At 44.3% G+C, this 12,441-nt stretch overlaps 1 protein-coding gene across 1 annotated transcript in view; it reads left to right on the top strand.

The window, feature by feature from the left end:
• The window catches only part of BRCA2 (BRCA2 DNA repair associated), a 56,030-nt gene that overhangs the window by 38,485 nt on the left and 5,104 nt on the right, over positions 1 to 12,441 (top strand). The window contains exons 21-24 of the mRNA XM_019749583.2: positions 277 to 398; positions 2,594 to 2,792; positions 3,037 to 3,200; positions 3,285 to 3,423. Of these exons, the coding sequence (XP_019605142.2) occupies positions 277 to 398; positions 2,594 to 2,792; positions 3,037 to 3,200; positions 3,285 to 3,423 (624 nt within the window). The remainder of the gene's footprint in view (positions 1 to 276; positions 399 to 2,593; positions 2,793 to 3,036; positions 3,201 to 3,284; positions 3,424 to 12,441) is intronic.

The following is a 12,441-nucleotide window of genomic DNA, read 5'->3' on the forward strand; positions in this document are numbered from 1 at the left end:
TTGATTTGCTTAAACTTATCACTGTCTCATGGTGTTTCTGTGATTAAGTAAATCACAAAATAATTTACTTAATTTACAAATTACTCTAATTAAGTAGACTCTTTGTATGACAATTTTTTAAAGCCTGAGTACATTAGTTTGACATTTTCCTAGAAAACTTGTAGCAGATAAATGGTTTCTTATTTTTTAACCCCTGTTCTTTGGGTATTTTTGCTTGGCTCTCTAGCTTCCAGTGTTAACTTTGTGGTTTGGCTGATTAGTGATTTTTTTCCCTAGAAAACAGAACAAAACAATGTCTACCTCCGCGTGCACTGACCCGACGGCAGGTGCGTGCTCTGCAGGACGGTGCTGAGCTCTATGAAGCTGTAAGGACCGCACCAGACCCCGGTTACCTGGAGGTGAGAGAGGAACAGGCACTTCACCCGTTAGGTGGGAAGTTGTGGTCACCCCTGACCATCATGGGAAGCGGAGTATTAAAGGCTGTTCTCAGAGGGGTCCCCAGTGATGTGGCAAACTTCTGTGGCACATTTCAGTTCTGTATCAAATAAAGGGTAGGAGGGTTAAATAACTTTAGATGGTAAGTGTGGCTTAAAAAGTAGGCAAAACTTGTTTACTTTTAAGATGAAGCAAGTATCTATAAAGCAATGCCTCAGTTTCCACATTCTTAGCTTTTTCTCGCATCCTACTTAGAGCTTGTTTCATAATCCTCTCCTTTCAGGGTGCTGAGATCGAAAAGTTTCAGAAGCACTAAACTGTGTTGGAAATAACAGAGGCTTTAGAATCATGGCTCTGCTGTTTATTAGCCAAGGAAATTGGGCGTAAAATAACTATAAAATGGGCATAAAATAAGTTGTTTTAGGATCAAATTAGATAATGTACGTAAAAGTGTACTGTTACAAAATTCCATAAAGATGTTAGTTACTATTATTAGAACATCATTTCATATATTCAGGTAAGCTACCTCCTAAATTTTCAGACACCTTGGTATCCAATTAATGCAAATTCTAGGATTAGTTTGCTAGATAGGGAGAAGATGGAAGGTGTTAGGAAAGCTATTGTTTGTTTATTGGTTAATCTCATTTATTTGATGACAATAAATCTATATAGCCTTAGTTCTCTTAAATAGTGGGACTACAAAATAATGAATACTCTATTAGGAGAGTGAGCAGTGCTGTTCTGAATGGAATTCCCTCATGTTCCCAAGTGACAACCCATGGTCCCTGTGAGAGGTGAGCCCAGTTGTGAAGCCTGGCAGTGTATCTGCGGCAAGTCTGTGAGTGAAGGCTTTATTCTGCTTTCCTGAGAAATGATTTGCCTTTCTCTCTTATTACCTATGTTGAAGCTTATTTATGCTTTCTATGAGTCATCATGAAGATAGGTTTAATTTCATCCACAAAATTTAACAAGATCCTTATTAATCTAGAAGCTTTTTGTAGAATTTATTTATAAGGAGAAAATAGGGGACAGAATGAAAGCTGGAGGACTAAGTTCTGACCTGGTCCTGCCACCTTGTAGCTGGACAGGTGAGTTGCCTCTTAGGCTTCCTTTCCACCTTCTACCAAGGGAAGGCCTGAGAGGACCTTATCTCTGAGGTTGTGGGTTCATACAGTTCTATGAGATTTCACTTAGGTCAAGTTACTGTAATGCTTGAAGGGAAAAAGAACCATCCATTTCTGAAGTACCCTTTCAAAGGATTTGTTTTAAGTGATAATATTAAATGTTGTGCAACTTTGGAAATCACAGATTTTTTTTTTTTTTAAATGCGTGTTTAAACTGATCACTGTCTACATTTTTGGAAAACCTTCTCAGGGTACAGAGAGTTCAGACTCTCTTCTGTAGAGTAGGATATTAAGATGTATAAGGCCTAGTGTTAGGTGTCAGGATTCCATTTCCTATTTTATTTTATTCTGTTTTTGTTTGTTCATTTATTTAATTTTGTTACACTGGGCTGAGAGTCCCAACGGGTCCAGACAGCAGTTTGGTGAATTATTGGGAGGGAAGTGTGGAGGCAGAGGCAAGTTCTCACAGCACAAGTCTGTGTTAAATTGTATCTACTGTTCCAAAGGGTTCATGAAATTACACTACAGGGCTAAAAATGAGGGTTCTTGAGTTAAGCCCCACCTATATGTCTCTGCGAGTTGTTCTCTCTGTACCTCAGTTTCTTCTTCTATAACATGGGAACAATAATAGTATCTGCCTCCTAGGGTTATTGTATGGATTAAATGAGTTAATGCATTTACCACACATAGATCCATTTCTCAGACAGAGCGAGCTCTCAAATGTTAACCATTTATAATGCCATCTATGTTGATGATTATAATTATTACAGTCACATTTATAAGTAGGGGGTTGCTTTGGCCCTAGGGAAATTTGTCACAAAGATTAGTAAAGAGTTTAAGGCACCTGAAAATATTTATGTGATAAGCTGAGTACATTCATCTCACTTTTTATATTGTCACACCCTTAAAGAGAACTCTACTGTGTTTTTATCCCTTAAATGTAAGGGATTCACTTACAATGATGAGGTGTTTTGTTTTTGTTTTCTTGCTTTTCATGCCAACATTATCTGCCTTCATATATTAAATGATCACAGGGTTATTTTAGTGAAGAGCAGTTGAGAGCCTTGAATAATCACAGGCAGATGTTGAATGATAAGAAGCAAGCACAGATCCAGCTGAGGTTCCAGAAGGCTGTGGAATCTGCTGAGCAAGGGGAGCAGATGTTATCAAGGGATGTTACAACTGTGTGGAAGCTGCGAATCATAAGCTATGAGAAAAAAGAAGAAGATTCAGGTCAGTATGTAAATTTGTTTTTATCAGTTTTAAGTTAAAGTTTATGATATTAATAAAATAATCTCAAATGCTAGGTTAAGTATAAAGTTAGTGGATATCAGAGGAGCAAAAATGGGCTACCAGCACCCAAAAAATGATGATCGAATCCTTAGATCTCAGTTGTTAATCAGTGTTCCATTTTTAAACAAGAATCTCGATGATAATCAGTTCTTCCATTGTGTCTTTTTCCTCTTTACCTAAATAGTTATACTGAGTATCTGGCGTCCGTCATCAGATTTATATTCCCTGTTAACAGAGGGAAAGAGATACAGGATCTATCATCTTGCAACATCAAAATCTAAAAATAAACCTGGAGGAGCTAAAATACAGTTAACAGCAACAAAAAAAACTCAGTACCAACAACTACCGGTACACACTTTCATTATAATTTTTCATTTTTGATGAATGCATATTAGTTTATAGCATCGACACATGCTGATTTTTCTCTTGTAGGCTTCAGACGAAATCCTGTTCCAAGTTTATCAGGCAAGGAAGCCCCTTCCCTTCAACCAGTTACTGAATCCAGACTTCCAGCCACCTTGTTCTGAGGTGGATCTAATAGGATTTGTAATTTCTGTTGTGAAGAAAACAGGTAAGGTACAGCCTATTTAATTGCAGCTTTTTATTGATGCTTTTGAAAAACATTATCTTTTACATTTTGTCTTCCTTATGGTTAATTGGAACTACAAATTGGCAAATTTGATAACTTAGTGATTTGAAAGTAGGCCTGTTTTAATCTCAGTTCTTAATGAAAAGCAATTCTGTGGTATTACAAGGAAAGAACTTACTTCCCATTCTGTGCTACTTAATTTTAAAGAAATAGCTAGAAAATGTTCTGAAGCATCTTAGTGATTACTAGATAATAATTATAATTTCCCTGTGCAGTTAACTGAGGAGTCAAGCCTCCACCTCCGGGTTTTGGGTTTCTTTTTCCTTTGCAACATCCCTCATTATCCCTAATAATATCCCTTGTTCTAAAGCCTATTCTTTGAATATAGCTGCTCCAACTTTTTTATGGTTAGTGTGGTTTTGCATGGTATCTATCTTTTCCCATTCTTTTATTTTTAACCTACTGAGGGCTTTATATTTCAAGTGTGTTTCTGATAGACAGCGTGGCTGGGTCTTGCTCTTATCCAATCTGACAGCCTCTGTCTTTTAACTGGTTTGTTTAATCTGATCACCTTTAATCTGATATTGATAAAGTTGGATTAAAATTGACCACCTTGCTGGCTACTTTCAGTTTGTCCCATCAGTTTCTTGTGTTGGAAAGCAAGTCGCATGACATTTCTACACACTTGATAGCAGCTCTTGTCTCAGACTGTCTTTTCAGGACTGTTTGTATAGCAGAGAGGTCGGGGAGGGCCCAGAGTAGATTGCTTCCTGACCAGAAAATCTGATCTCTTTTTCTGTGAGTTTTTGTTTTTCAGGTTTCACATATAAATGAGATGATACGATATTTGTCTCTGTCTGACTTGTCTCACTGAGCACAAGGCCATTGAGGTCCATCATGTTGCTGCAAATGGCAGATTTCCTTCTTTTTTATAGGTGAATAGTATTCCTTGGCTTATACCACATGTTCTTTATCCACCCATCTGTCGATGGACTCGTAGGTCGTTTCCATACTTGGCTATGTTACTAATGCTGCAGTGAACATGGGGGTGCAGCTATCTCTTTGAGAGAGTGATTTCATTTCCTTCGCCTATATACCCAGAAGTGGAAATGCTGGATCACATGATAGTTGTATTTTTAATTTTTTGAGGAACAAATAATTTTAAATGACAGAGAAACTCCATTTCTCTCCAGCCCTTTCACTCTGTCCTTCCCAAGGAAAGAAGCATTTATTTCATTGGTGACCTTGGGAAATAGGTTATTATCCATGTTTGTCTTCGGTTCTCTTGGAACCTGTGAGTTCAGAGTCCATGTTTCGCCTCCTCTGCTCTTTCTTCCTCCAACGAGCAAACCGAACCCACAGAATAGAACCCTGTCAAGTGCACCTTGGCGAGATAGAGGAAAGGCTTTTGTTGTTTCATCTTAGATCAAAGCCACACTCTCCAATCCTGATTACCAACAAAAAAAGTGGGTAGTTGACAGTGTCAGCTTCACGTTTACTACTCCCAGCATCTCAGCCAAATTCATCTATATTTTATTCCCTAAATGTGCACATTCCTCTTTCCATTTTTCTATCTACAAAGCCAAACTCGCATCTCCCTAAATGCTATGAAGTGTCAAGGGCCAGCTGCAGTCTGACTTGAAGCACAAAGCCTTGTATTTATTCATTATTTTGTGCCAGGCACCCCAGTCTCCTCTCCTCAGTCTGTCCCCCACTCCAGTTCAGCTACGGTGACACCCTCCTTGCTGCTCTGAGCCCACCGAGCTCACCTTCCTCACAGAGACTTACACTCACGTCTCCCTGTCCGGAAACTTCTGACACAGCCACGTGGCTGGCTCCCTTCGCTCCTCCAAGTCTCTGGTCAGATGCGGCCCTCAAAAGAGCAGCCCTCCCTCTGCTCCCAGAGCAGCGCTCAGCAGCACCTGACAGCGTACATTTCCCTGGTTTTTGTCTCCCTCCTCCAGGACAGGAGCTGTGTCCCCAGCTCCCAAAACAGTGCCTGGTACAGGGTCGGGTCTGAAAGCTTTGGTGCATTCCTCATTAGCAGCTGCCCTGTCCTGCTCTGTCCCTTCCTTGGTCTTTTGGCTAAGGTTTATGGTCAGTCTTTTTCTAAGATGGCTTCATGTGTGCCATATTCCATTGGCTGTGTACCTGTTTCCTTACTTTTGAGACTGTATCTTGGTTAGGCATAACATTACGGGATCACACTTTCTTTCCTTCCCTCAGAACTTGGTAGAAATTGCTTTTTTGGCATTCAGCAGTCTGGGATTGGCCTAATTTTTCCCCCATTTAGGTGGTTTTCTTTTTATGTCTGGAGGTCTGAAGAATATTTTGTTTTGTAGTTCAAAAGCTTGACTAAGCTGTGTCTTAGTGTAAATATTCTCTACACAACTCTCCTGGGACACAGGATCCTCTTCTAATCTGAAGACTCAATGCTTTCTTTATTTCAGGGAAATTCTGTCATTTCTTTGAATATATCTGCTGTTCCATTTATTGGGATTTCTTCAAGGACACCTGTTAGTCTTATATTGGATTGTTTTTGTTTTTATCTCTTCTCTGATAGCTTCTATTTGTGTTTTTCATCTTCATTCACCATTATTATGTCCAGCCTTTATGTCAGTAATTTTATTTTCTACATTGTTTTATTTCTTGCTATTTCTAATGCACGTATCTGTCCCATGAGGATTATGTATTGGTGTCCTCAATTCATTTCTTTGGCCCTGCAGTCTCCTTATCATCTTACAGGGCTATTTATCATCCCTATGCCAGCTTTTGCTTGACTGAATTTATGTTCTTATTAAATTCAATGGCATGAATCCGTTCTGAAGATGCGAAACCATCTCTGTTCTTCTTGTCTTGTTTTCTTATGGGTTGTGCTCTTTGTCTTTGCTGTGCTCTTTTCTCCTCTGTTTTAATGGGTTTTGTTTGGTTGGTTGTGTTTGGTGCTTTGCAGGTTTTCTCTGACTGTAGTATGTTAATATCCTCCATTGTTTCCATAGCATTTCATTTCATCTTGGTCAGACTTGGGTGACTTTTTCCACACTTTCTATTGTTGTTATAGATGGTGGGTAACTTGTATTCATTCATTCAGTCAATACTTATTGAATGCCTGCTACTGCCAGACGTTGTGGTGAGTACTGGGTGCGGAGCAATGAACAAAACAGTCAAAACCCCCTGCCCTCAGGGAGCTTCCACTGTGGTGGGGGAGCCATCGCAAACAACATAATAAGTGGCATGTGTACCTTTCTTAGTAAGTGCTGATGAAGAACGTTAAGTGCGGAATGACAGGTAGTATCAGGGAAGGGAGGGGAAATGCAGCTTTGGGGAGGGAGGTGAGGAAAGACTTCACTGCAAAGCTGACAGGATCTGAGGGAGGCTTGAAGGACCCACGGGAGGGAGGCCTGTGGACCTCCACGGAGGGGCGTTCCAGCAGGAGGGATGGTGGTGGCAGAGGTCGTGAGACAGCATCCGGCCTGGTGCCCCTGAGCAGTGGCAGAGGCCGGCAGTGTGTGGGAGCTCACAGCCAGGGAGACACTCCGAAGAGCCAGATCACATGGTGGCCCTCGGACCGACTTCCTTTCTCTGGCAGATGGGAGGAGTGACACCATCTGACTAGGTTTTCAGGGGGCCTCGCAGGTCCCCAGTGAGAATAGACGGTAGGGGGTGTGAGGGCACAAACAGGAACCAGGTGGAGGCCACGGCACAAGATGCTGACAAGCGTCTGACCAGACAACAGCGGGGGGGGGGGGGGGGAGTCAAACGTCGTCGGAGTCTGAAAGTAGAGGGTCCACGTGGGGTGAATAGAGGAGTCGGGTCAGTGCCACAGTGTTTGCTCTAAGCACCTGGAAAAACAGACTTGCCATTTACTGAGAGGAAAACAGGGCGTGGGGAAGGTCAGGCGCTCAGTGTGGACAGTGAAGTTTTAGGCGCTTAATCCAAGTAGACATGTCTACCTGACACTTGGATATAGGCGTCTGTTCAGGGGAATGGTCTGGGCTGAAGATATAAATTGGGAAGTCAACATCCACGTGGTGGGTAAAGTGGTCAGACTGGCTGAGGTCACGAGGGTGGGGGAGAGAGAGAAGTGACTCAGGCTGCCCCTCCTGGAAGCAGAGATGGAAAGAAGCCAGTTAAAGAAAGAGGAGGAGCGTGAGTGAGGTGCGGGGAGGCTTGAGAGGGAGCGCTGCTGAAGCTGGAGAGAAGGAGGATTTCAGAGAGGTGAGCGTGAGCGTCTGGGGGCCAGCACTTGAGAGCATCCATGGAGAGCTGAGCGTGGTACTGGCTTTGGCACCGAGGACCCCTTTGCTGGAGTGACAGGCTGCGGAAGGAGAGGAGTAGCGGCGGTGAGTACAGGCGTCAGGGAATCCTGCTCCCAGTGAAGATGGGAAATGAACCAAGAGCTGAGGGGAGTCAGGGCCAGAGAATATTCGCTTTTTCAGATCAAAGTGCTAGTAGCATCCTGATAACATGTACTGAGGAGAAGGGCCCAGGAGAGAGGGTGAACATCACAGTGGAAGAAAAGGGGGGCTGGTGGTGCAACACGGTTCCTCGTGCCGTGTTGGGATGGTGCCTAGTGGGTATATGGGGAGGTTGGCCTCAGCTGGTAGGTGGTTGGTCCCTGTCTGTAGTTAGAGGGGAAAGCGTGGAGTACAGGGTACGGATGAAGCGGGAGAGCTGGCGTGTGAGTGAAACTTGGGGCCGCCCTCCTCTGATTGCTTCTGTTTCCGCACTGCAACGGGAAATGAAATCATCACCTGAGAGTCACAATGGAGGGAAAGGCGTTAAAAGTTTGGGAAGAGAGGCGTGACATCATCACCCCAGTAAATGGCAGAGTGGACGGGCTGGGCGAACACTTGGTGGCTGCCAGGGCTACTGGAGTTCATGAAGATAAAGTTACTGGTCGTCACGGCTGTGTGATACTTTTCCAGCCATGTTCAGCGGGAATGGTGCAGGCCTGAGGCAGGGGAAGTAGGATCTGGCCAGACCTGTAGTTAGCTGGGTGAATGACACAAAGCAGAAGGGAAGGAATGTGGGGGTGTATGCAAAGGAGGCATTTTAATAACTGACCCTGGATTTTAAGCATGACGCAGGAGAGAGAAGGGACATTTGGGGACTGCGGAAGAGCAGCAGGAGATAAGAAGGATGACCCAGTGGAGTGGGTGGAAGGATTGGTTGAGGTCGAGTTCTATCGGGAGAGAGCAGGAGAGAGCAAAGGTTGTGGTGGAAGAATGGGATATTTGGAATTGAGGTTCTGGGGGAGCATGGGGTTATTGCAAGTAACGAGGTCTTGGGTCGGTCTGCCGGGTGGGCAGCTCACAGACTGGCGACAAGACCCTCTAGGAGAATACGGACCATGGGAGCCCAGGCTGTCGGAAGGGTTATCTGTGGGGATACTGAAGTCACAGAGAAATACAGCAATAGTAATGACAGAACGACAGTGTTGTGAGCTGAGTCTTCAAGAAAATGAAGGGAGTGAGTGACCAGGGGTCAACAAGGAGAGTAGTGAACCACATGTCTGATCACAGGAGATTCAAAGCTGAGTGTTTTGGGGGCGGTGCCAGGAGCAGCAGCGAGGAGCAAGGAAAACACCCACCCACCTTGAGCTCCAGGAGCACAGTCTGCAGGGCAGCTGTGGCATCAGACAAAGGCTGGGCATGTTCCAGCAGGACAGTAAAGAGCAGTTCTGGAACGTGGAGAGTGCTGAGGTTTTGCTAAGTTCCAGAGGATCCAGTGGAGGATTCCAAGAGACAGGGAGAGGTGGGAGATGGTGTCAGGGCAGCGTGCAGAGCTTTTGGAGATTGTCCGGGAATATGGACGGCCTGGGCTTCTTGTGGAGAAGGACATGACATCAGGGCTAATGGTCCCAAGTCACGTGGTGATGGTCAGGTCAGGCGTGTAGGAGAGGAAAAGTGAAGCGACCTGCCAGGACCCCGTGTAGTTCTTGACTCTTTCTCGATTGTGTCCAAAACCAATGTTTTCCTGCTCTCAGTTACTGTGTGACGGCCGGGTATTCGAGTTTCTATCCATTATTTCATATCCCTAGAAGATGTCTCTTCTCAGTCACTTTCCCTAGTTCAGTAACCCTGTGAATGACTTTGCTAGGGCTGCTGTAGCAAAGTCCTGCAAACTGGGGGCTCACACAACAGAACTTTGTTGTCTCCCAGTTCTGGAAGCCAGATGTCCAAGGTCCAGATGTGGGCAGGTTGTTCCTTCTGCGGCCGTGAGGGAGAATGTAGTCCGGCGGCTCTCCCAGCTCCTGGCAGGCTTTGGCTGGTAGCTGTGTCACCCCAGTGTCCCACTTCATCTTCAGATGGTGTTTTCTCTGTGTGCATGTCTGTCTCCAAATGTCCCCTTCTTACAAGGACATTGGATTAGGTCCCACCCTAATGGCATCATCTTAACTTGATTACATCTGCAAAGATCTTATTTCCAAATAAGGTCACATCACAGGTTCTGGGGTTAGGACTTCGGCATCATTTGGGGGGACACAATTCAGCCCATCACACCTTGGAACCTGGACCGTTCACTTCTGTCAGTCAGTCCTGGTCACCTGCTTCTCCCTGCCGCCATTTTCATTATTTCTCATCAGAAGAGGAAAGGGGTAAGGATACCCATTCTATTTGCTTTTCTTCAGGTGTAAGGATAACAGGATTCTCAAAATGCGTGTTATTTCACCAGTTTGAGATACGGGATTCAAAGCTGAGTCTTCTGTGCTTGCTTGGCTCTATCCAGTCTCCTGCTGCTTTCCTTCGTCACCAAGTTTTAAATTTTATATCAGCATATTCCTCATTTGTATGCTTTTAGTGAACATTCTTTTTTAATTTAGTTTGATGTTAAAGTTATCTAACACCCAAATCTAATCGTGTTTCCCAGCTTAGAATCTTTCGTGGTTCCCTGTCCCTTAGAAGCTGAAACCCAAACTACTTTCTATGCCTGGAAACCTGTCCAACTTCCTGCCTTAAACCACCACCCCACACCTCAGCTAAACTTTAGTTTCATAATCCAGACACACTGTGACAGAGTGCACTTCCTACCTTTGAATATTCGTTCACTGTGCGTAGAATGCCCTCTGGCCCCCCCTCTGGGTGAATTCTCCCCCTTATTCCGCCCCATGGCACCTCCCTAGCAGAGCTCACAGCCTGAATGAGAACTTCCTTCTCCAGCTTGCAGCACTCTGTGTGTGTGTGTCTGTGTGTCTATGTCTGTGTGTGTCTGTGAGCACGCATCCCATGGTCCTCTCTGAACCTCCTCCCAAGCACACTGATAACGTGGTCTCGTTTTACCTTCTTTCTATCCCACCTCTGCTGTAATGGGGGCAAGGGGACCATTGACAACGTCAGGGGGGCACAGTTTATGACGTCCTCATGTCAACACTTGCTTTGCTGTTGTGATCCCACCGTGCAGACGGGCAGCCAGAGCTGGGACAGGTTAACCGACCTGCCCAATGTCACAGTTCTCTAAAGGGACTTAAACCCATTCTTTCAGGCCCTATAGCTTACATGTTTTTTCTTACACCTCATGCTGCCAAACCAATACCAAGCCCAACATTGGAGAGCTGGGCTTAAAACAGTGTCTTCTCTATTTTCAGTCTGTTTCATTATGACATTACAGAAACCCTCTCACATAAAATGAATTAAATGAGATCACTTCTCAAGTTGATTCCCTGGGAAACAGTCTCAGAGATTTCCATGCAGGTTTACTGGGAAGTGCCCTCAGGAGCATGCTGGGCAGGAGCAGAGGGAGGCCCTGGGAGTGAGCCTGCAGAGCTGGGCGTCACCCCGGGCAACTCAGGGCCCCTGGGGCTAAGGGCAGCCCAGCAAGGAACTCAGGCTGAGCTGCCAAAAGCCAGCGCTCCCCAGAACCGGGGTGTCAGACAGTGATGGCCTGTACAGACCACAACACCCACTACAGGTGGCGTCTGTGAAGGTGGTTCTAGAAAATGCTAGTACTTTATCGTTTCCATAAAGTTTTCTAAAGAGAATTAAAACAATACAAAGAATTCTGTGGAAGTTCAGACTCCGAAGCTGCAAAATAATTTTCTTCTCATCCTCTTGCTCAGCCACCAGCATTCTGTGTGTTACTCTAGAAACTTTTTCCACTTGTCACCATTTGCACAATCAGACAAACCCAAAATGAGGGAAATGCTACAAAATTGATGTATTCTCATGACTGGAGTTGTGCATTTTCGGCACAATTACCACGGGAATGATGTCCTTATCTGTACATCATATCAAGGGGTCCGCGAGATTGACCTTCCTTATTACTGTAATGGCACCTTGCTTACTGGGCTGGGTGGTATCTGCTAGGTTTCTTCTCTGTAAAATCACCATCTTCCCCGTTGTTGTCAATAAGTGTCTGGGAGAAGATTCTTTGAAATTCTGCAAATTCTACTTCACCACAGACTCTCCCCTATTAATGTCAGCATCCACCATGATTTTGTTGGCAACTATTCTTACTGTGGGGTTTGCCTAAAGATGATTTTCTCTTTTCTTCTTTCCTTCCACATTCACTGGAACTCAGTGGAATTCTACTCAAGGAAGGACTGTCCCTTTTTCCCACATGTATTTATTTGATTTATATCAGTATGGATTTACAAATACTTGTTTTATTCTGTGGGTTAACATTCAGTATCTTCATTATTTTGTGGCTCCTGCTGTTTCAGTTTGGGGCCCTCAGGAGCTTTTTCCGGTTGACTCCTGTGTTCTTGCTTCCTACAAGTTCCCTGTCCCTGTCCAGGATGCAGCTCCCTAAGTCCCCCCTTAACATCGATTGGTTCTGCACTTTTAGGGAAGCAGCGTGTAATGACGCCAGTTTTACCACAGGTGAGTTGATATAAACAAGAGTTGAGCTCCTAAAGCATCTCATCAATGTCATAACGAAACAACATTGAACAACATGATGTCATTTGAGGACCTGCTGTACTTCTCCAAGGAACCCTGGATCCTTTGTTTTGGAGAAAGTTGTGTTTAGAACCAAGGTCTGATCGCTAGATGTGCTTGT

The sequence above is a fragment of the Rhinolophus sinicus genome, linkage group LG04 (genome assembly GCF_036562045.2).
Source record: "Rhinolophus sinicus isolate RSC01 linkage group LG04, ASM3656204v1, whole genome shotgun sequence".
NCBI lineage: Eukaryota > Metazoa > Chordata > Mammalia > Chiroptera > Rhinolophidae > Rhinolophus > Rhinolophus sinicus.